General features: G+C 44.9%; 2 protein-coding genes across 2 annotated transcripts in view; both read right to left on the reverse strand.

Annotated features, from left to right (window-relative positions):
- The window catches only part of kcnma1a (potassium large conductance calcium-activated channel, subfamily M, alpha member 1a), a 137,553-nt gene extending 122,568 nt beyond the window's left edge, over window positions 1-14,985 (reverse strand). Inside the window, exon 1 of the mRNA XM_061087402.1 lies at window positions 14,692-14,985. Coding sequence (XP_060943385.1) covers window positions 14,692-14,985 — 294 coding nt within the window. The remainder of the gene's footprint in view (window positions 1-14,691) is intronic.
- A 9,063-nt stretch (window positions 14,986-24,048) lies between these two features.
- Window positions 24,049-24,808, reverse strand: part of dlg5a (discs, large homolog 5a (Drosophila)) — a 34,508-nt gene continuing 33,748 nt past the window's right edge. Inside the window, exons 32-33 of the mRNA XM_061087711.1 lie at window positions 24,651-24,760; window positions 24,049-24,568 (exon numbers count right to left, since the gene is read on the reverse strand). Coding sequence (XP_060943694.1) covers window positions 24,465-24,568; window positions 24,651-24,760 — 214 coding nt within the window. The 3' untranslated portion in view covers window positions 24,049-24,464. The remainder of the gene's footprint in view (window positions 24,569-24,650; window positions 24,761-24,808) is intronic.

The following is a 24,808-nucleotide window of genomic DNA, read 5'->3' on the forward strand; positions in this document are numbered from 1 at the left end:
CCATCTCTGTTGTGTTCACCGGGCCTGTCATGTGAGAACACGTAGACGGCTAATTTCTCCTTTGACCCCCTCGTCAACTTTGACCCCAATCCCTTTTTGGAGACACGTGAAAGGCGCCTGCTCCAGTCACAGAAATAATCCATTTCTGATGCCCTGAGCAGGGGTCAACTCCCGAAAGGGGACGGATAAATCACCATGAAATACAAAGTGAGCGAGAGAGAGGGGGGGGGCAATTAATGCTCTCATAAATTGGCAGAAAGAAGACAGCTGAGGATTGAGTCTGTTCACTTCCTTCCTGCTGTTCATCATCCTCCCTCAAAACCCCTTTCTTGTCACGCGCTCTAATTCCGAGTGACTGTTGGAGACGAGTCTTTTCCACTGTTTTCACAATGTTGCGTTTCCACACGTCATGTGTGATCTCACTTATGATCTGTGCTCCCCTCTGTGTTTATATCCCCAGGGGCAGAGCGGCAAATGAACAGCCAGGGCTTCCCAGCAGAGTCTTGCCGGGCTACAAAATTCACAGACTCAGGCGCCTTTTTTGGGGGGTGGACAAGGGAGACCTGAAGGACAATGACAGATGAAGATGCTTTGGGACAGGGTGAAAGGGAGAGAGGAAGATGAGGTCAAGGATGCAGGCAATGAAAGAAGAAAAAGAGGAGAAGAGGACAGAGGGAAAATACCAACATATGGAAACTGGATATGGTCACTTTCACACCTAATTTGTTTGGTCCAAACCTTTAGTCTTCTCAGTTCGGTCCAAACCAAACCGGTGTGAAAGGTCAATCCTGAACCATGGTTCGGTTCGGTTGCAGTATGAAAACACTTTTCAATAGTTCTGATTTTCCGACCAATTGCAGGAAGTTCCAACAGCATCAAGCAATAGAAGAAGAAAAATTAAGCGGAATTATTTTTCTATGCACTTTATTAAAAAGGTTAGTCATTACAACAGCTGAACTGAGAACTCTACTGTGAGACACACGTCCATCCACAAACCGATCGATGTCAAGTAAAGGTAGACACGGCCCATGTAGACGATGATGACAGGACGTTCATACGTCATGTGTCGTAAGCGCTCCTTAAATTACAATGTGAAACCAAAACTAGCCGGATCAAATGTAAATGATGTAACAAAGACGTGAATCTAGATTCAGACCATGATCTAGACGTCCAGGTGTGAAAAGTTTCAAATACAAAAGGATTTTAATTCAACAAGAGGGAACTTGAAGAGGGCAAATTGGTTGAGAGAAAGAAGATTGAAGTCTTGGACTTTCTTATAACTTTCCATCAAACTTCTGTTGCTCATCTTCACTCGACACAAAGGAAACATCAGGGTTGTGTAGCTGATGGTTGGGTCACATAATATCTAACTTCTATGTTTTCTTCATATTGAGATCCGTCTTTCAGCTCCGTCCTTGGACATTGAGAGAGGCGCTGGGAATCTCTGCATAATTTACCTCTCGTACATAGAAATGAAGAAAGGTTTGATTATAGTCATTCAGCAGAAAACCTCCATCCGCACATCTATCATCTGTACAGCTTATCCTCACTCGCTGTAAGGCAACACAGAAATAGTTTCTGATTTCCAGAAATGCACAGTACCAGCTATAAAAGGAGGTGTTGCAAGGTTATTCTTTTTTATATGATGGTTTTCATACTGAGAAGCAGAGTCCATCATGCAGCTGCTGGATTCAACAAACTGTGCATGCATGAAATCCAGCATCTTCCTATCAGCCTTGATGTTTAGGGAGGGTTTTTAAAGTGATTAAGTCACATGAGACACAAAGTCACAGAGGAAAGGTTTGACAACAACAAAAGATATTAAACCTGAAATCTCAGAATCCTTATACACTTTCAACTTGGAACTTAGAAAAACTTGGCTGAACTGATGGAAAACCGACTTTAAACTTCCTCTCATTTCCCTTTCAATTTTTTTTTCCCATCCCAAAGTCTGTCGGTGAAGCCTAAGCTGTTCTCTCTGAGCAGTAGTGTTTCTAGAGATGGAATAATTCACATCTGAAAAACATGCTTCTCACTGTTCTGTGTCTTAATGTAATTTTCTAAAGTCTCAATTAAAAAAAAGGCCGAGTTGAAATGCACTTTCAATCCCACACACGCCCACTCCCTCAAGATCTCAGACCATTACTGCCGGTTCCCACAGATGCGGCAAAACAAAATGTTCTTATTTAAAATCTCTCAGCCGCGTCTCACAGGGAAAATAAAGCAAATTAGCCCATATGGACCGATTTAATGCAGCGTGTTTACAGTTAGCCGAGTGTTTAACAAGACACCTTTAGAGGAAGTGCACTTAAAAAGTCATGCTGTCAGCCTTTAGTAGAAACTGTGTGGGTTAAGTAGTAACAACCGTGAATATCTCCTGTCTAAATCTATGTATTCATTAGGAGAAATCCATGAATGTAAGTATACGTCACTGGCAGGATAAGATGACCCAAACCCTTTGCATGACATGTACCGACTGCATCTTTGTTCCCCAGAGAACATACCCAGTCGATTCCAAACACTCATGAGCTTCCTCCCGGTGGTGACCCTCAGGCCAGCGTGTCCACTTTGCACATGATGTAATCTAATAAGCAGACTTCCATGAAATTTGCTGAGCCTGTGCTCCTCCGGGGGTTTCAACCCGTTCTTTCAGCCTCATTCTCAAGACAAACTTTAAATCTGCTGCCCCACAGTAAGTGTCGTGCAACACTCGTGCTTGGCAGATTTTGGACTTTCTGTCCGTCACTGTATGTTATGCTTCATCATTTTTAACTCAGTATGATTCTAGCCAGCTCGCACACACTGGAGTTCAAGAGAAATACAAAAGAGAACGCTGTTGTTGTGATGACGCACCGAGTGTGAGAGGCGTAAATAAAGACCTCACTTTGATCTTCGACCTGTTTTCCACTCAACTCCGGATCCTTGTAGCAGTCTGTGCAACACACAGGGATGTTCAGGAAGTCCTGCCGTACGCCGCTGCCGGGATATTAGCAACCTGTACACATCCCCGCTCGGTTTCACTGCAACCAATTAAACCCGCTTCTCAGATGTGATGACTCCGACTTATTGTTCATTCCCTGGGCACTAAAGAGCTGGGAGCTGCTCGAGGAGGCTGGAGTCGTGTCGTGTCAAAAAAAGTCTGATGTTGTGAAGGACTCGAATTCACAAAGAGAGATGAAAGAAAGATTAATGGTGCCTGCAAGTCAAATCTCACTCAGTAAGAGTGCACACCTCCACCAACACAACTATCCTCCTACATTCAAACAAGCTGCACCGAGTTTCACATGCTCATAGACTTAGACTTTAGGTATGACTTTACCTAGATGTGCCTTATTTATTTCATAAAGAACCATAAATTATTCCCTGGAGAAATCATATGTCCCAATGTTGAAGAATTGATCTGCACCAAATGCATCGGGTTATTCCCTGACCTATACCGCATCCTTCCCCGTAGTTTCCTGGAAATGCGTTCAGGTGTTTTTGTGTATGAAAAAAAGGACAAGGGGGAAAACAAAACCTCCCTGGTGAAGTTACTACATTTTTACTTTCCAGTCAATCAATTTTAACAAATGAGAAAAAAGACAAATTAGCCTTTTATATACATAAATAAGGCAATTCTAATCTTTGAACCTAATCTATTTAGAGGAGCTATCATTGTGCTAGCTATACTTTCATATAAAAAACAAGACAAATGTATTAAATTCCCCAACAACTGCTTTCTCAGTATTCACCAGCGCTCTCACACGCAAGCCTCTCTCAGGCCGCCATGTCTTGAGCTCTCCATGGTGCTGAAAATCTGCAGCAGAATATCCGAGGCCGTTGGTCGTCATGTTTTATACATCCTGTCAAAACACAGAGATGGAGCACAACTGCTGTGTGTCACCGTGACCAATGGATTCCGCATCTCAGATGAGCGCTGTTGACGCCGTTACGTTGTCTGAATATAGAGCTGATCCCTGCTGCTCCCCCTGGTCGAACATAATTGAAGTGCACATTTTCAAACAGACCACAAACTGTCCAGAGGCTCCCAGAGTGTGACAACTGATTGAGAAGAATAAAGGAAACAATGCAGTGAGTTGCAATGGGCACGAGTTGCTGAATCAACACAACAAATGACAACACGTACGTGTGCCTGTCATTCAGAATCAACACTGTTCTTACGTTTGACTGTCAACAATGCTGCTGCTGCTGCTGCAGCAATCTATTTCAGGCTCTAATGTTTCATATAATTAGCAGCGAGTCACATTTCTGTGGCCTGACCTCCACCACATTTAAATTACCACATTCATTTTATTGTAATACTAAACACTGCGATTGAAAAAAAACAAAATTTACAGATCCACTTCTCTATCTTACAGTTTTCAAAGAAATTGATGCGTTAAACTCCCAGAAAAATGATGTAATCACATTTGGTACTGAAGCTAAAACAAGCTAAATCTATATCCCTTGATCTTTTATACCTTTGCCTTTTTTCATATATCATCTTTGCTCCAAACAAATGTTTTATGGTCACGATTCATCTCGTAGGTGGTCGGCCTGGTTCCAGCTTTAAAACTCTTGAATGGAAAACTTTGAGCCGCTGTGTGAGTGGGCGGTCCCTGTTACACTCTGTATTCTTTACTTCTTATTTCTCTACTTACATGCACAGTATTTAAAGCTATGAAAAGGAAAAGGGAGGGATCTATTAACAGGCAACATGAAAAAAATAATGAATGTATCACATATAAATCTATATATGTATTATTATTATTATTATATTTTAAAAAAAAAGGGCTTTTGCAATCACATGATCTTTAAGTTCTAACCATCATGTAGAGAGTTATTATCAGTAACACCAAGCTGACTGAAATGACGACCAGAGCAATAAGTTTATACAAATAAACACATCTCTTGAGCCTGTTTATGGCCACGTGTGCAGCCGAGTGTCAGTGTATATTTATACATGTATGTTTATGTTACTAATGAGGCTCATAAACAGCAACATAAATCCTTCTGTGGTAATCACTGACATCAACACTAAAAGCTCATCATCGGTCGGGATTGCAGTTAAATCTACATCTGCGCTGTTCCTCATTACTGAAGAAATTCATGCACAATGTTGTGGCTCATGTTTTTGCACTTATTGATATTCACAGATACAATTAAAGAGCATTACAATCCCCTTGTGAAACCACATTTAAATAACAAGATTCACATTTATGTTGAAAACCACTCGCAATGTTAAAGAAAATGAAAAAAAACATCCTGGATACGCCTTCTGACCCCTATTTGAAAATGTATTGATGTTTTCCTGACCTTTACCTAAACCTTCCATCAATGGTTCGTGGGAAATTGGTTAAGTAGTTTTGGAGTAATCTTGGTTAAAAGACCAACCAACATACAAATAGACAGGGTTGAAACCATAACCTCCTTGGCTCAGGTAAATATATGTCCAAATTGTCTCAGAGAGATGAGCAACTTCTGACCAATTAAAGAGTTCTCCGACTGTCGGAGTGCACCTCAACATCATCATCCATCTTTAATGAGGCATCCATCCAGCAGAACCCATACACTCATCTGTACCTGATGTCTACACACGCTGTCATTTGGGGCTCAACATTAGGCGCATCCCTTTACAAAGCTCGTGTCGCTTCCTGAGAACTGTGCTGCCTCACTTGGTTCACGTCTGGATCCATTTCACAGCCTTCAGAGCCGAGCAGCAGACGGAACCTGAGAGAGACAGGACCTTCTGGGATTTCACTTTTTGCGAGCATCAAACAAGACGGTAATTGACAGCTGGGCTACTCGTTCTGCCGCAGCGGCTCCGGAAAATGTCAGAAGAAGTCAAGAGGTAACATCATTGTGCAGCAGGCCCGCTCACTTTGGATGAGCAGGGTTCAAGTTGTTGGGTTGCCCTACGCCGTCACTCCAACTTGTGTTTCCCCCATGAAAAAAAATATCAGTGTCTGCTCTCACTGAACTAATACACGCCGACTGGGATGCGGCCAAAAGGGGTGCAGCCTTAGCATTGTAGTGTGGTAGCTATGGAGGCACATTGCTGGCACGCAGAGCGAAACCTCAGCTTGCTGTTAGCCTGCAAGGAGGATTACAATTAGCATATTAGCCCACCCCCCTCGGAGGTTAATTGAGGTTGCTATAAGGTGGCGCTGTGGTGGCGGGGACGTGTAAACCCAACGCTTTCCTCCGAGGATGGAAGCTCGGCCGGCATGTTCCGCATGGTCGACCTCAGAAACCCATCTATTTACGCTGCTGAGGGAGAAAACTGATCTCTAAACAGGAGGCAAAACAGGGCCTGCTGATATATTTGAAGGTCACTGCAGTGTCCTCCATGCATCAGCCCCTCCGCTGCCTCCATCTATCTCTCACAGCAGCAATTATTTTGTTAACTGCATTTTGATGGCCACATGTAAATGCTCCACAGGCTTCCCTGATTCCTGAGGGTGGGTGGTTGTTGCTCGGAGGAACGGAGCGAATGTGAGGGGGAAGAGTAGGAAGTGCCTGGCTCGGCCTGATAAAGGGATGTGCACGTGTCGGCCCGTTATTTCATGGTTTCTAGTATTTTAACACTTTTGCGTGCCAAACCCTGAAATACAAACCTGTCCGAGTTTAATGTCTGAAAATTACACAGATAAAATCACAGACAAACAAAGAATATGCACTTCGATTCAAAGCAATAAAGCTAAACAGCTTGGTTTCAGAAGTAAAAATTCCATTGTTTTTTTCTGAGTAGAGATTTTCATTATCAGTCATAGTATTGTACAATCCCATGTAGATTCACCATAAGCTACAGGATTGTGAAACAATGTTATTGGCCCCAGTAGGAGAAAGAAGTAATTATGATAAACTGTTTTTTAGGGGAAATGATGTCAGGCAGAGGTCCTACACTACCCACAATCCTCAGGTGTAATTGCAAAGTCTCTGATTGGTGGAGCACGCTGTTACTGTGGAAATGGATGGTTCAGCATTACTTTACAACAGATCAACCACAATCTTTTTTTACAGATGACAAAAATAGTCAAGAGTGGTTTAAATAGCTAACAAAGTAAAATTCAAGCAGAAGCACTGGAAGCCGTTTGAAAGGGATCATTCACAATTATTTCTGGGATGCATAGTTCCTTCACTCTGAAAACAATTTAGATAATGATAACCTACACAGCTTGCTCTGGTTTCGCCAAGTGTTTATTTATAACTCTGATACACAGGCTATCGTTGTTCGTAGCCTACGTCAAAACAATCAAAACAAGAAATTCACAGGGAAAAAAGCAAAGAACATTTCCTCTCCCGTAACCAATCCCAGATCGTCTGGCTGGTCGGACTGGTAGCTATTTGTATTTTTATAAAGATTTTCTGAAAGGGCAAACGAAGAACGATGAATGGGAAATGTACGACCGGAACCAGAGCCGTTCTAAGAGTGCAGTCACCGTTACACTCTATATTGACGATTCAACATAACCAGGGTTCTTCTCGGTCTGTTTCTATCACTCACATAGAAAAACACATTTAAAGACTTAAGATAAATGAGCATTAAGTTAAGCTACAAAGAGACAGGTTTATACATTACAGAGCCGTATGTATTGGTACTGATGCAAATACCAGTCGCTGCACTGAATAAACTACAGTTTAAATGCCACAGAAAAACAAAACATATCCACATGTGTTTACCAACAACATTTCAAAATATCATCAGCTTAACCTGTCTACAAGGTGAAATCGCTGCAGTGTTTCCTGTTCAAGTTGTTAAATTTGATTTCTATGACCCGGCTATAAGGACCGCACGCACACATACAAGCACACACACACAATCACACACATACCCTTCCCCTGGTGTTAAGCTGTTAAAGGACAACAACAGCTGAGGAAGAAAGCTGGTAGACTGGAAACCGTAAGCCATGATCTCTGCTGGCTAGTCAGCCGCTAGCTAGCTATCTCCCTTCTGCAGGCCTCCCGTGCCAGCTTAGCCTAGCCGGTCTGAACCAGCGCGGTCCACATGCAAATGGTTTTTCCGCTGCCACTTTGACTCGGCAAGGATCAGGTGGCTTAGAACCTATCATACATTTCCAGTGATGGGAATGCCAGTCCAGCACTAGTGGAGCCAGGTACACCCTTCCCCTCCGACCTCCGACCCCTGAATACTTCCTGGGGCTCGGACGTCCTTTTAATAGTCCAGTGAATGACTAAAGAAGACATAACAGCTTGACAGCAGTGGAGCGGGGTTTGGGTACGAGGGGGTGGACCCTCTGTGTGTCTGCCTCATGATATACATAGTCTGGCTTGATATATGGCCTCTCCTTGTCTGTGGATTAACATACATCAGCAAGGCACATGATGGTTGTCCCTAGATGGCCATCAAATCAGGCCCCGAGAATTAGGGATTAGGGCCCAGAAAAGAGAGGATCTCCATTGAAGAATAACTCATGAGTCACACTTTCCGCATGAGGAGCACGAGAGATAAAAAGTTTGTAAAAAGGTAAAGGGTTAGGGTTGTGCCAATTGCACACATCAGTCCCCTAAACATCAAGATCCATGAATTTATTTTAAAGAAATCAACAAGAATTTAAAAAAAAGCCCAATCTTGCAACGTGTAAAAGACAGTGAAAAAAAAAATATATAGAAATAAATAACTGGATCCGACCCCCGATCCAGGTCTGTATTCAAATTGATTGGGTTCTTCTCTGACCAATTTCACATCCTCCCACAAAGTTATGGGATAATCTGTTCAGCACTTTTTGCGTAAACCCGCTAACAAACAAACAAACACAGATGTAAAAATAACTTCATTGGCATAGGTAATTATTAAAAAATAAATAGAGGGCTGACATGTGAGGAAACTGTTCATGCTTTGACTGAGGACACGTTCACTCCCAGCAAGTGTCAACATCACATGACAAGACCCATGCAACCCAGCCACTGGCGACAAAAGCAAAGAAGTCCACCTACACACACTTTTCTAGGGTGCATATACATAAAACTTTATGTGTCAAATAAGTCTTATTTTCTTATACTTTTTTTTTATTATTCTGTATCTGTGCTCTGTTGCTGTAAGATCTTGAAATTGCTTTTAAACTTTTATTTATCGTTTGCTTTCTAAATGTTGTCCATTTCTTGCCTTCGATTTTTCATTTTAAACTTGTAACGCACCTTGTAACTGTGATTTGAAAGGTGCTGTATTTATTTAGTCAGTATTGTGGAGTGGATCACATTCAGCACTTATTAGGTCTTTGTTTTGCATGTTTGATTTTTTCCAAGGATTTCACTAAGGAATGGGGATGGAGCAGCGATGGAGCTGGGATGGAGCGGGCCGAGCCGGGCCGTGTTAGGCCGAGGTCAGTGAGAGCCACAGCTGATGGCAGGACGTGGATCTACGCTGCTCTGGAGAACCACAGCTGGTCCGTTGCCAAGCAGAGGAGAGTATACAGGCTCACAACAGTTCCTCTCTGCAGGCACCTCCGCAATCCATCCCACTAAAGTCGAAAAGCGCCCCAGCAAACCTCAGTCACTCTGCCATAGATTCTTCTCACAAATGTAGAAGCAGATACAGACGCATGCACACACTGAGGTGGGCTTCACTCTCAGGTTGGATCAATTCATCTGAAGTTAAAGTCTTAAAGCCTTAGAGGATCAAAATCAATGGGAATCTTCAATCAGAGAAATGCATCTGCCGACCATGAGATGAATTTCTCTTTGAGGGTTTAAAAAAAAAAAAAAAAACACATTTGAGAGTGATTTATCTTTTTACCTTTAAATGCAAAGCTGGTAAATGCTAAGTGATGATACGTTTGCTCTGTCGTGAACCCGCTAACTACAGACTGACAAGAGAGAGCCAGAAGCAGATCTGTCCTCCCCCCACCTCATTATGAGTCACATCACAGGAGTCTGGCTTTCAGCGAGGAGAACCAGAAACACAACACGTCAACCTCAAGTTAGATGAGCTGAGACTTTAATGATCCCGCCACTGCCACAGGGACCCGGGGATGGAAGAGCAGCCGACTAACACGAGAAACCGCATCAGCTGAATACAAATGATGGAGGATAAATGGGAAAATAGCATTTTCACTGTGAACATCTGTGAAATGTTGTTATTTACATGTGGAATGAGGTGGTTTGGGAGTGTAGAAGATGAAGAATCAGATTTCAAACATAAGAATAAATGTCATTACATTTTCTTAAAGTGCAAATGTAACAAATCCATATTGTTTGAATGTGTAATTTAATAGCATCCTTGTCTGTTGCAGATTGTCCGGATCAGACAACAAAAACAGATATATACCAATATATTTGTGTTCTTTTAAGTTTTGCGTCCACAATTTTCCCTGCTCTATTCTCACATGAGCACTCTTTCAACGAGGCAGGCGGGTAAAAGTTCCAGCAAATGTCGGGAGCAACTGACTCCAGCAAATTTCAGGAAAAACATCCGGAGTTCAGTGCCTGTCTGAAAGCAGCTCTAAAGTCAGGATAATACAACCGACTGCCATCTAGATTAAACTGGGGCTAAATGTCAGGAGCAGGTTGTCCAAGCGGAGCAGGTACACGACTCCATCACTCCTCTGGTTGAGCTGCTTGGACAGAAACATTTGTACGGCACTGGCGGCTGTTGGCTCCAAAGTGCACATGAAACCCTCCATGTTGCACCTCGGGGGATGAGGGGGAGGCTGAAGGTTCTCGGTACAGTAGCTGCATCAGCTGTTGTGCTGAGCTTAGGTGGGAGGTGTATTGTTTTGTATATATCTCAACAAAACACACGGATATAGTGTAGTTTGGTGCTTGGAGTGAAATGACAGGGCAGCCTGACTTGTACAGTTCATCTGAATTCAGACCAACTCGCTGCTGATTTGTAAAAATCCTCCCAATGGAGAAGTGTATTTAAAGTTTTTAGTTTGGATAAAATCTTCTTATTGATAGATTAGTTTCAGCAGGAACTGAACTGGAGAACATCAATTGAGAACGCGTTGGGCTCGGAGCAGATGAATAAGGACATATTTGTAGCAAAAGTAGAAAAAGTGTTGACAGCGATCACTTTTGCATATATCTGATTATTTGGTTATGTTAAATATAGACAACTGACCCTGTAACATTACATGTTGAATGTAAAATCCACTTTATCACAGAGCCAGAACCTCATTTACGTTTGAAAAAGAGACACAAACACAAATATCGTCTTTTTCCTCCTCCTCCCAGATAACACGGAGGCCAAGCCAAGAACTCCTGGAGGTGGCATGATGACGCAGAGCAGATAACTAGACCATTAGATAACCACACAGAGGTTGAGGTAACACCGCACAGAAAACAGGACAGAAAAACTGGACGAGAACACGAGACCATGAGACCACAGGGAGGAGGAGGAACAGCAGAGCAGGCGTATATATGTTAACGAGGCTTGCAGCACGGCTTCCCTCCGCTTCAGTATCGCTGAGCGGCTGTGCTCACATTTCTGTCACTCACGTCTCGAGTGAGCGAGTCCTGCCTCGGTGAGAAACCCCTTATTTAGAACGTGTGAGGTCTGGGGCTGTAGCATAAGAAGAGGACGGAATAATGGCGCTCGAGGTGTTTGCCGGACGATTTAGGGCGAATCGAATTACAAATCTGGTTGATATGCGGCTTAAAAATGGAAACACCGGGCAGATAAATGATGCTATAAATCTTGCCATTACAAGCACAGTGTTAGAAAAATCAATATGGGTTTTTTGTGTGTTGCTTTTTTGGTCCGCACATTGTTCTGTCATCCACAATACAACTGTCTTGTCTTGTAAAGAGATGTTAGGGGATTTTCTCTTGTTCACACGACTCTTCCCTGCATTTATTGGCTCTGCAGTAAAAAAAGGTTGGTAAAATAGATTGTAACAGTGACCGCCAACTTTTAGAATGACTTTGGTTACAGAAGTTAATTTCAGAAAATACTTATAAAAATGAGTTTTAAGCCTGGAAGAAGCGATCAGCTACGCAATGAATCGTGACCATAAACGATTTGAGTTGGAACCAAACAAAATATTGGAAAATGGAAAATGGGCAAAGGGACAAGACTCTGTGCATAATTATTTAAGGAGTCAAGAAACCTCACATCCCATAAACCACTGAAAACGATTATTTTCCAACAACTTCCGTCGCACTTCTTCTGTTGCAGTATAATGTAATTTGGGTCTTGTTTGTGTGTATATAGCGCGTCATAAAGTGTTTTTCTTATACGCAAACCTGTGGCTTCTCAAGGAGCATGTTATAGCCTGTGGTAAGTCTACCTCGGATGGTTAAAATATTATGGCTGATGGTCAAAATTTCTATTCAGATCGTGAATGGGAGTTTTACATCTGGAACCAAACTGTTGAGCTCTGTTCAAGTCGCCATTTCTACATTTTAGAGACAGTCATTGAACTGCACACTTCTTTTTTTGCGGCATCCCCTCATCTCTCTCTCTCCTCCAGGGCGAGCTCTGTGACCCTCATCCCTCTCCCCTGATAATCCTGCCAGAGAAGATGGCCATTAAAAAAGAATTAGGACACAGCTGTGTGTCAATGGCAGAGGCACAGGAGGATACGATGCAACACCCCGCCCTCTCGAACCCTTCGTCACCTTCACACCCTCCTGCTTTCCACTTCCTCCTGTGTCTCTCTCTCAGAGTTTCCACCTCTATTTCCTCGCTCGCGACTGCAAGTTTCCCAGTACGGAGAGAGAAAGCCCAACACCTCCACTGCCAGCGACGAGTCCTGTTTCTAACACATGCCGACCGAGCCGGCCGCACCGGTCAGCTGAACCAGGATCTGGTTTCCCCTTCTTAATACTCCTAACAAGCCTCTTCCCTCTGCAGCCAAGTGTCAAGCCCAGCAAAGTCACCTAACGGGACGGCTCTACCTGCCACAGCACAACAACAACAGCAACACAAAGTAACACACAGAGAGGGGACGCACACGTGTTGTCATTTTCACAGTTTCTCCCGTTTAGAAGAGACGAGATGCAACCAGATACCCACCAGCAGTCACAAGATGGATGCCTCATTATATTTGCATGGTTTATTTTCATCACTTGCCGAGCAGAGACGGTGTGAATATGAAGGATATCATGAGGTTTGCTGCTTTTTTTTAAACTGGGGATCCATAAGCAACACAAAATGACTGTATCATGTATGTCTGACCAAGAGCCAAAGGTTCAAGTCAAAGTGAAAACATGAACTTGATTTGATCTGTGTACGTTCAGTCATGGGCAATAAAAAAATCTAGATCTAACACAGCTTTATATGTTGTCATCTGATATGGCTGAGTGCAAACCTCTAACAAGGCCCATGAGTCCCATCATGAAACCACATTTAAAAACACTAGAGCCGCATTTTTATTTGGCTCTGCACCAACTCACACTCACACACACTCGTAGCTTTCTGCAAGATTTCTTTCATAAAGAAGGTTGATCTGCACCAGAACTGAACGGTTTCTTTCTTGGCTCATGCACCAACCCTCCACAACATTGTATGAAATTTGAGTAGAAGTACAAGAGAAAATAAGATGACAAAACCAAGTATGTGCATCTTGTGTTGTTCAGTGAATCGGAGGAATGGCGGATGTTTTTGTTGTGTTAATAGTTAAAGATGATCTGGTCTCCCACCTCTCAAGGTGCAAAAACACAGACATTGGCCGAAAATAAGTACTGAGGCCACCGAAAGAACTCCAATAGAGAGCAGGGGGGGGGGGGGGGGGGGGGAGACACGGCTCATCCAATCAAACTGACACAACCCAAATATGTCAAGGAAGAGGAACAGCACTCTTTGTTTCTCTTCTTCTTATCACCATCACTACGTCCTCTTTTGACCACCTTAAGACAAAATGGCATCATCACAAACTTGCCATGATGATTTTTTATATCAAACACCTAAACATTTGGTCTCATTCCAAGCAAACCTTAGGAAATAGAACCTGACAGGCCGTGGCTCCACTCTGAGCACCGTTACCTTTCAGCCGACCCTCTGCTCAGCCAGGGGACCACTCGCACTACACACACACACACACGCCTGTGAGTCATGTATGTGTGGCGGCCTCTAACGCACGTGTGAATCATCCTCAGCACAGGCCTCCCCGAGCACAGTGATAGGCTGCTGCCCTTTCTGCCCTGTTTCTACATGGGTGCTGCAGAGAGGTTACATTCGCCACGGCAACAAAGACACAGGAATGTGCTGCATCTCCGCAGGTCACCCAACAATGAGTATTACACGTCAGACTGGGCAACTGCAGGAAATGATCTCCACAGCCTTTTAAACATTGCAGAGCTGTTGCACGGTGTGTACAGAGACAGCCTTCCTGTCAGTGGGAGCTGCATGAGAAGTCCCAGTGGACCGTCATTAGGTTTCACTGGTGGAATGTGCAGGATCATGTGTTTGGTCACAGGAAACTGGTGCAAGGCCTGAAATGTTTACTTTCACCCTGGAAGTCAGGAGCCGGTGTGGCAGGAGGATGAGCAGAAGGAAGCGAAGGAGCTGCCTCTGCTCTCATCCCACCCACATCTGTCATGCAACACCCTCCATTCAAGAGTGGGAGCTGGTAAAAACAGCAGCAGCCAGGGGGGAGAACAACAATCTGCAAGGGATGCGTTCAATCTGAACCACTTGCACACTGAAGGCCACGACAGGACAAGTCAGGCCATGTGTGACAGGGACATCTCCATTGTGCATGAAGCCATTGTGTTTTTTGTGATTGTGCAAAGTGCAGCAGCCCATACCTTGTGTTTGATGTTGCAGTGGCAGCAAACAGTCCACATGTACTTGAGGGTCCTCCACAGCAGGATGATGAAGAGCCCCCCGAAGAACGTCACCATGGACGAGGCGAGGAATGCCCACCACATGCGCTGGCCATTATTGTCGCAGGGCACCTCGGACGAGAACGGGATGACAACGTCTTCCATCTTGGAGATTAGGATCGAGGAGTCCCGGTTCAGAATGTGACTATTGATATTGCTTGTCCTCATAGAGCTGTCGCTTCCATGGGGGACGGGGCCATTTGCCTCCGCTAGCATTTAGGAGCCTTGGAGGAGAGCCTGTGCCAGCGTCCCCAGCCCCACTCACCAGCCATGTTGCTCGGGTAAAAAAAAAACACAAAACACCAAAAAAAAAAAAGCCCCACTCTCCCTCCCGGTCCTCGGTGTCACCCCCCCCTCGATGGAGTCCGTGTGGGTCTCAGCAGCCTGCGAATTGTTTATTCTCAGTCTTATTATAAGGACGAGGCAGCGCGCACGCGGACCGGAGCAGATCAGCGGGTCCCACGGTCCGAGGCTTTCAAATCCGCAATAAAACCGAGTGTCTCTGCGCCTGTCATTCTGAGGGGGGGGTGTCTGGCTCCTTCACGTCCAGCAGCCATGGCACAGACACACACAGACACACACAGACAGGCTGCGGCCGGCGACGCTGCCACCGATTTGTCTGTGGATGACGACAAACACGCACAAGGTTCACTGGAGAAGAAAAGGGAAGAAGAAGAAGAAGAATAGAAAAATGTCACAGCCTGTCCCTCGGCGTGCTGTCCCCTCTAGCCGTGTTCCATGCGGGGCTCCTGTGGACGAGCGGGGGGGGTGCGCGAATCGATTCCACTTTCTCCACGCGTCGAGTGACCGTGGAGGGGGGGGGGGTAGGGGGAGGTGAAGGAGGGGGGGGGTGGAGGTCGACGACGAAATTCTGGTAGAGGTGAACTTGGAAGCTCCGCCAATACAAAAAAAGACAATAACACGAAAACAAAGTAGAATCGCTGTGACGTCTCGCTGTGTCGCCGCGCGGACGAACACTACATGGTCTCGCGGGCGTGCGTCGCCGTGGGCTCGTGCGTGAGAGACCAAGGAGCTGTGGCTGCGCGCGGGCGCGTGTCTCCGTTCGGTGGCACGGGGCGGCCAGCGGAGCGCGCGCCTGTCACATCCGCTCCAGAGAGAGAGAGTGAGTGGGAGAGAGAGAGAGAGATAGAGAGAGAGTCGGGGAAGGGAGAGAGAGTGAGAGTGGGAGAGAAAGAGAGAGAGAGTGGGAGAGAGAGAGAGAGTCGGGGGAGGGAGAGAGAGAGAGAGAGAGTGAGAGAGAGAGAGAGTCGGGGGAGGGAGAGAGAGAGAGAGAGAGAGAGAGAGAGTGGCAGAGAGAGGTGGAGAGAGTGAGAAGGTGGGTGGAGATTTACAGGTACGAGGGCGGAGCCAAGCGCTAATAATAAAGATTGAGAGCTGACCACCAGGTGCTGGTGGTGCTGGTGCTGGTGCTGGTGCTGGTGCTGCTGGTGCTGCTGCTGCTACTGCTGCTGGTGCTGGTGATGCTGGTGCTGGTGCTGCTGGTACCGGTGGTGGTGATGCTGGTGCTGCTGCTGCTGCTGGTGATGCTGGTGCTGGTACAGGTACAGGTGGTGGTGGGTGCTGGTGATGCTGGTGCTGGTGCTGGTGCTGGTGCTGGTGCTGGTGCTGGTGCTGGTACAGGTACAGGCGGTGATGCCTCTGGTACCGGTGGTGGTGCTGCTGATGCTGGTGCTGGTGCTGGTGCTGGTGCTGCTGCTGCTGCTGCTGCTGCTGCTGCTGCTGCTGCTACTGCTGCTGGTGCTGGTGATGCTGGTGCTGGTGCTGCTGGTAACGGTGGTGGTGCTGCTGATGCTGGTGCTGCTGGTGCTGCTGGTGCTGCTGCTGCTGCTGGTGCTGCTGGTGCTAGTGATGCTGGTGCTCTACAGGTACAGGTGGTGGGTGCTGGTGATGCTGGTGATGCTGGTGCTGTTGCTGGTGCTGGTGCTGGTGCTGGTGCTGGTGCTGGTACAGGTACAGGTGGTGGTGCCTCTGGTACCGGTGGTGGTGCTGCTGATGCTGATGCTGGTGCTGGTGCTGCTGGTGCTGCTGCTGCTGCTACTGCTGCTGGTGCTGGTGATGCTGGTGCTGCTGGTGCTGGTGATGCTGGTGCTGGTGCTGCTGGTGCTGCTGCTGCTGCTACTGCTGCTGGTGCTGGTGATGCTGGTGCTGGTGCTGCTGGTACCGGTGCTGCTGATGCTGATGCTGATGCTGGTGCTGGTGATGCTGGTGCTGGTGCTGGTGCTGCTGGTACCGGTGGTGGTGCTGCTGATGCTGGTGCTGGTGCTGCTGGTGCTGCTGGTGCTGCTGCTGCTGCTGGTGCTGCTGGGGCTGGTGATGCTGGTGCTGGTACAGGTGGTGGTGGGTGCTGGTGATGCTGGTGCTGGTGCTGGTACAGGTACAGGTGGTGGTGCTGCTGGTACCGGTGCTGGTAGTGCTGAGGCTGATGCTGGTGCTGGTTCTGCTGGTGCTGCTGCTGCTGCTACTGCTGCTGGGGCTGGTGATGCTGGTGCTGGTGCTGCTGGTACCGGTGGTGGTGCTGCTGATGCTGCTGCTGGTGCTGCTGCTGCTGCTGCTGCTGCTGCTGGTGCTGCTGGTGCTGGTGATGCTGGTGCTGGTACAGGTACAGGTGGTGGTGGGTGCTGGTGATGCTGGTGCTGGTGCTGGTACAGGTACAGGTGGTGGTGGGTGCTTGTGCTGGTGGTGCTGGTGCTGGTGCTGGTGCTGGTGCTGGTGCTGGTACAGGTACAGGTACAGGTACAGGTGCTGGTGCTGGTGCTGGTGCTGCTGGTGCTGGTGCTGGTGCTGGTGCTGGTGCTGGTGCTGGTGCTGGTGCTGGTACAGGTACAGGTGGTGATGGGTGCTGGTGCTGCTGGTGCTGGTGCTGGTACAGGTACAGATGGTGATGGGTGCTGCTGGTGCTGGTGCTGGTGCTGGTGCTGATGCTGGTGGGAGAGGCAACACATGCGTCTTTGGCGTCTCCAATGCGCGCCCTTTAAGCACGATGCAGAAAGGAAGGAGCTCCGAAAAGCAGCCTCATCCATCACGGATCCATTTAATGATCACAGCTTAATATGTATAAACATCCGAGCAATCGATGACTCCCCATAGGAACCACACAGTGATACCGTTAGAAAGTGAGGTCGCTCGTCGCCGACAGCAACACTGCTGCTGGTCCCTACAGGTCAATGTAGTGATTTTTCATTTAGGACAGTGCTTCCTCCTTCTCAGTTCCTGTCTGTGGCTTCTCATGCTTGGATGATGGGCGTCCCTGTTTTCATCTGGAGGGATTGTCTTGTTGGACGGCCTCTTGTAGACACACAAATAAACACAACCGTGGCATGATTCTTCCCCCAGTCCCTTTACCCTAACCTCAACCATCACAACTAAATGCCTTAGCCTTCCCTTAACCTCAATTTGAACCCAGTTGTAAACCTAACCTTACCTTAAAACAAATCCTCAAAAGGGCCTTTGAAAAAGTGAGGATCTTAGAGTTAGCGAGGTGCTGAATGAGAGAAGCAGGAGAGCTGCTGTGATCCTGAGCCAAAGGGAAAGCCATTTGTTCTTCGGCGGCATTACTCAGTGTGTTAGTTGTTTTTAAGGAGATGATTAAAAGCTGTTAAATGGGAATATTTAGCCAAACAACACTCTGTGTTTTCTTCTGCTACAGTCACTTAGGATGACATGGTTTAGTTAGAACCATTCAATCTTTATAAAGCAACATATTCTCCGAAGTAGAGGCAAACAAGTATGAAAGCTGTGTTTGAAAGTCGGTTTTGCATCTCATATTCAGTGTGTTTTCGAGCTGGAATCTAAATTATATGACCGTTCTTTGATTAAATACATTAATGATGTTGATAAAAAAAGACTTATAAAGGACATACTACCACCTGCATTTTTATTCCAGCATACTTTGTGTGAAATAAAATCACCCACACACACACAGAGAGTCATGAATGTCCTTCTGGGGTCAATTACAGTAATACGCTCCCACTTTTAGCTCGCATATTAGGCTGAAAACAGGTGTGGATTGGTGGTGACGCCGAGGCATGAGTAGTAGTTTATGGCTGCACAATGCAGGATGCCCCCCCCTCATGCAACCAGGCGGAGCAGGCGGAGCAATGGAGATGGTGAAACAGCTGGCTCGGGGGGCCCCGAATAACCACTGACCCCCAAGCACCAGACCAGGCAGGTGCACTCGGCCACCTGTGTCACAAGGCAGACATCTTGGAGAGTGCATGCACTGTCACTTCTCTGTCCGTGAGATTTAAATTCCTTCTGCGTGTTTTAATAAAGTTCAACTAAAGGTCACAGTCCCGTCTTCACTAATGTGTATGACTAACAAAAATCACGAGTGTTATCTGGATTATTTTTTCTCTTTAATCCAGCAAATGTCCCACAGATTGTGGAATCGTGACACTTGACACTGAGACACAGATCATTTTAAAGGGAGTGTGCCCATAAGTACAACGTAGATGAAGAAGATATGTGTTCTATGTTGGTAATTTATTGTCTGTGAAATAGTAGTGCTTCTACAGAAATAGCTGCTGTAACTAAATCTTTTAACATGGGACCAGAGCGAGTTGTAAAACATATAGATGACGAGGCTATCTGTAAATCATACAGCACCTCAGTTATATGGATTTCAATGCAAGCATTAAGACATCACATAAAGTAGGGGCAGTGCATGGCAACACCGCCATCCAACATTGGTTAATATAAGAAATGAGTGGCAGGAAGAGAAGAAGCTCAAAATAAACACATTGCATATTTTTTAAATATTTTTTTCCTATCTTTATTTCCTCCACATCATTTATTCAGATATTTGTTTTGAATTTACTCTGAAGTAAAACAGCAGGGATGAAAATCAGGTTCAATCTTTGAAATACAGCTCTGACGCTTTATGTGTTTATTAAGTGTGATTTATTGCTCAGTCGACCTGTTAAGTTTCAGGATGGGCCTTGAACAGCAGCTCTGAATTTGTCCTCCTGCTGGTAAAATGATGAACTGTCACATTAAAGTCAAACGATGCCTCTGCAGCGACCGGGGAAAGCACTGACATATTTTAAATTTCAATATCCCAGTATCGAAATAAAAAATTCTAAATTATTGCCGTCGCCAAGGTGAAACCAGACAGGAAATTACATTTCTAAAGCGTCACAGTGATGAAATCTTTTATTAATGCTCATCTTTATTAAATAAGGGATGTGGAAACAAGGAAACAAGTGAGGTGTGAATCATAAGTGTCCTTTACAGAGGCTTTCTATTCAGAGGAAAAATGTTTATTCATGTTGTGGATTCACACAGAATTACAAATATATCTGCACATGATTTATTCTGCATGAGGAGGAGGAACAGCAAAATCCATCTTAGGGCCCAACGTACTCAAATTCCTGAGCCACGATAAGAGGTCACCGAGTCGGAGCATCAGCAGCATATGCTCCACACGATATGTGTCATGATAAATCTTGCTGGTGTTTATTGTCGGCCACGGCAGAAGAGACGTGAATTGATCAACCCCCTCAATGGAAAGGCCAGCTGCTGGGTGAGCGGTTCCTGCAGAACTTCAGCCGGAGGATCTCAGGACTGACAGATGAGAGGATACATGGAGATGCTAGAAGATAAAGATGCCGGAGAAGGAGATGAATTCCTCCCTTTGAGGAAAGGAGTGGGGAAAGAGGGAAAATTCTGACATGGAGATTGGGTGTGAGCCGGGAAAAGGCCACGGCTCGACACTGCCCGGACGACAAAGGTCCTTCGCTGTCAGACTTGAGACCTCTCAAGTTCAGTTGAGCTGTCAGCAGCTGTCTTGAAACAGACACCCCAGCAGGAGGGCCGGAGACCCTACCCCTTTTCTAAAATAGGCGAGAGGAGACTTGGAGGACATGAGGAATTTGGGACACGACATGGCGAACCTGCAGCTACAGTGTATCAGATGTAGTGTGAAGTCATGAGTTGAACCAAAACCACGAGCGACGCCCTCTGTTAAGCATCAGGTGGCATCACAGCGGCATCGTCTCAAGTGTTCTGGACGTGGGAGCAGGTCGCAGGCGGTTTGAGACGGTGGAGGTTCTGGAGACAATGGCTGCTCTCCTGCCCCAGTGAACCCGACAGGCAGCTGGAGGGGAGTCATTCACTGTGACATCATCGGTTTGAGGACCGTGTGACGCTGGATGGGGGGGCTCGGAGGAAACGACCAGCGGCGGTGGAGGCACTCAATCAACCAGCAAAGCTCTGCTGTGGCTACTGGCTGTTTAATTGCATGGAAAGTGACTCTGCTGCGGACACATAAGTTTACCTCAGTGTGTCACATCCAAAAGCCTGCGCCTGTATTTACTTGTGCAAATTAGATTGAAGAAAAACAGTTGATGAAAAATGTAAACACATTTATCAATCACTCCTCAACCTGCAAACATGTAGTATTAAGTAGTTCTCAAATTATCACATAACAGGGGGAACCAGAAAATAACACTCGAAAGAATGCATGAAAAGTAAATACAAATAAAGGCTATTAAAACTTTTATCTGGGTGCCCCCCCCCCTCTGAAAAGAGAATACATATCAGTGTAACATCCTCTCAAATATTCACATTACATGTATGTCTGTTCTGTAGATAATGAAGTTCACTATCTGAAACTAAAATTAGAGTTTCAACTTTAAATTTTTAACCGCAGCAGAATTCAGTATCACTTTGTGTTGTTATTCAGTCCAATACAGTTTCTCTTTGAAGATCTGTTCTATTAAAAAGAAAGAGATTTTGATCTGAATATATCCACCTGATTAAATAGTTACGTCCCCGACTTCAACCTGCATTCTGTATTTTCAAGATAATTAACATAATCTTGGTCTTTCTTAAAGAAACAAGCTTATTGGATATGAGTTTCTGGCACAAAGTGACCTGTCACCATGACTCGGTACATGATGTATGGCAGTGGTGCAGCTGAGGAACAGACAGAGCCACAGTGTCTTTACAAGTGTATATAAATCCAACAATGCAGCTGCTGCTTCAGTGCTGAATCAAGGCCACGTCTTTATCACTCGCTCTGAGACGGCAGCACATACAGTAGTGTCACGCTCCCTTATCTCAGATCAGAAATAGATGGTCGATTCATCCGCCACCTTTTCCATTTGCTGCGGCTGCTGCTGTCAGCGAAATGGATTCACTTCAATCCTCATCTCAGAGCGGAATGCATTTCAGCAGAAATGTTTGACTTCAAAAAGATCATCATGACCAGGTTAAAGTTAAAAAAGCAAAGAGGATGATTTTTTTGTTTAGATTTATTCTTGAAATGCCTAAAAAGTCTTCCTGATTTAGTTCCGACTTTATTCTTAACATTTTTAACCAAATTCACGTTATTTTGTCTTTAATCTCATCATTTCCAATTTATTCTCTTCATTTGAAACTTGTTCTTGACATTTTGATCTTATTTCCGATAATTCCACTTTATTCTTGGAATATAAAAGGAAAATAAATATTAGACAAAAAGTGCAACTTTATTTTTGTAAAAAAAAAGGGGGGGGGGGGGGAGATCTTCCTCCTCAGGCCTGACCATAAAACTCTTCTGTACAAAGTAAAACTTTCACAAAGGCTACAAAGATCCACACTGAGACATGTTGTGATACAGAAAATGAGCTTTATTCTCATGTTAATGTCTCAACATACAAATCACATTCTTTCTAACAAAAGAAAAGTTCAATCAGTACCTGGCTTCTTGATTCTTTCTATAAATACAACTAGTTCACGTTGTATCCCGCTCTCTCGCTTGCTCGCTAACATCTGCTATCTACTCAGAAAAATAGTAACATTACAGTTTGCTTCTGCTTTACTCTTTTTTTTTAGCCCAGTAGTCAAACTTGTGGACTAATTTTCCTTTGAAAAAACTGTGCAAGAATAGATCCCTTTTTAATAATTCAAATAAGAAGTGATCCTTTTTTCTTCCTACGAAAGAACAAAAAGGCCATAAATGAAATGTAAGGAACTGATGTGATACATAAAATGTGAATTAGTTACAGTAGAAATTATAGTACCTATATAGTCTACTGGAAACCTAGGAGCAGATACATGTTTTTAAGGTTCACAGATAAACAAGTGCAAAACAGAAATAAAAAGGATAAAGTCGCCGTAGTGGATTTTGGCACAATAAGATACAGGATATGGTTTGCATGGAAGGGCAGAATATTTTTGTCAGTATTTTATTGTTTTGCCTCCTGAATAAAAAATACACTTAAATAATAATGAAAAAGTCACTAACATTTAAACGGATCAGAGGAAAATCCTTTAAGATATTACCCTGCAATTTTTGCTTCATAGTGTCATTTTTAATGAGTACATCAATAAGTGACTGACAACCAACCACAAAAAATAAAAACAGAAAATAAATAAAAATAAAAAACATGCTAATACCTGCTAAGACACGACTTGACTGCCAAACGATCCTAGGCGTATGACCTAGTGAAAATACATGTAATATATATATATTTATATATCTATATATATGTGCGTGTGTGTTTTTCTGATGTATCTGCATATTGTATATGTTATACTCTATATTGTTGTTAAATATATGTTAAAGAGATAGAATGATAGTTACACAGTGGTCTGTCTAGCCCTGGAGTGCATTCTGAGGAGTTAACCCGTTGGCCGACTCTGCGGCCCACCCTCAAAACTTTGCCATTGTCATGCACTGTGCTGGTCTGAAATCAGCCCCCGAATCCTCATCGAGTCCGAGTTGCGTGAAGTGACCGATCGCATCTTGAAGAGACATTTTCATAAAAATGTTCCTTGACGTTCTGGCTTTGTGAGCAGGGGCTGGTTTCAGATCAGGCTTCCTCTCCAAAGGCACTTCCGAAAGGCCCACATAAACTGTCCACGCACCCGGCTACTATAGAAACGCAATGCATAGAGCAAACATCGCTGTGTTTGGAGTTGTCATGGTGGTTACTGCTGGCAGTGATGATGTTTTCGGTAGCTACATATGTCGAGAGGTCTGATGCTTTTGCACGTTCACACCACGGGGAATGTGATGTCTGGTCCTGGCATTCGATTTCTATAGCGTCGTATTTTCGCACTAACAAACAACCATGGTTCTATTCAACTGAAATTGTCATTACAATTCTGAACAAACTGTCTCAATGCTTTCTTCTGTCTCTCTCTCTCTGTTTCTCTCTCACACACACACACACACGCGCAAAAACACTCACGCACAAAGACAAGCAAACACAATTAGTTGTCAGTCGTTGTCAAACTGGTGCATAATTGTCGGGGAAACCACAAAACGTCATTTGCAACTCGGGTGGGTCGGGGGGGGCGGCTGAACTTCATTAGTGTTGAGGTTTTTGCGTACACAAAGGGGAGGGACACGCATTCAAGCAAATATTGAACATCAATAGTTAGACTCGTCTTTTGACTGTAAACGGATGCTTACGATTGCAGCATTACAAACACACCACCAGAAACCCTTAGGGAAGACTCAATGAACTTTAACGTCGAGATCCAGTGCTACTAACCTGCTCCGGAGTACATCAGCAATCAAACAGGCTCTGATTATAAACCATAACATAGACAAAATAAAAAATATCAATAATTTACATAACTAGCTCGCTGTAGGGTACCTACTGGTATCGTGTGAGAGAGTTAATTAGTGTTCGGGGAATGGAGATGAGAAAGCCGCAGCTTAATGTAGTGGCAGCCAGTCTCCTCTAGGGGCAGCCGAGTGGAGTCCACAGGACTTTACTTTGTTCTTGATCAACTATCGTCATGATCTGAGTGCAAACGTAAGGGAGGGTGCCGCCTTGGACAATACCTGCAGAGAAAAGGGGAGCCGTTGAGAAAACATGGATCAAAACCAACAGTCGTCCGGGTTTTTTGCTTCGGCAGAAACAAACCTGTGAAGAATTTGCTGTATTCTTGTTCTATCTTCTGGGCACTTTCAAATTGCTCCTTGGAATGTTTTTGAGATACTTTGTCCCGCAGATAAACCGGATCTTTCTGCTCCCTGTGACACAGACAAAATGGAGACAGTTGTTCAGAGTCTAGGCGATTT

This window comes from Limanda limanda, chromosome 15 (genome assembly GCF_963576545.1).
Source record: "Limanda limanda chromosome 15, fLimLim1.1, whole genome shotgun sequence".
Lineage (NCBI taxonomy): Eukaryota > Metazoa > Chordata > Actinopteri > Pleuronectiformes > Pleuronectidae > Limanda > Limanda limanda.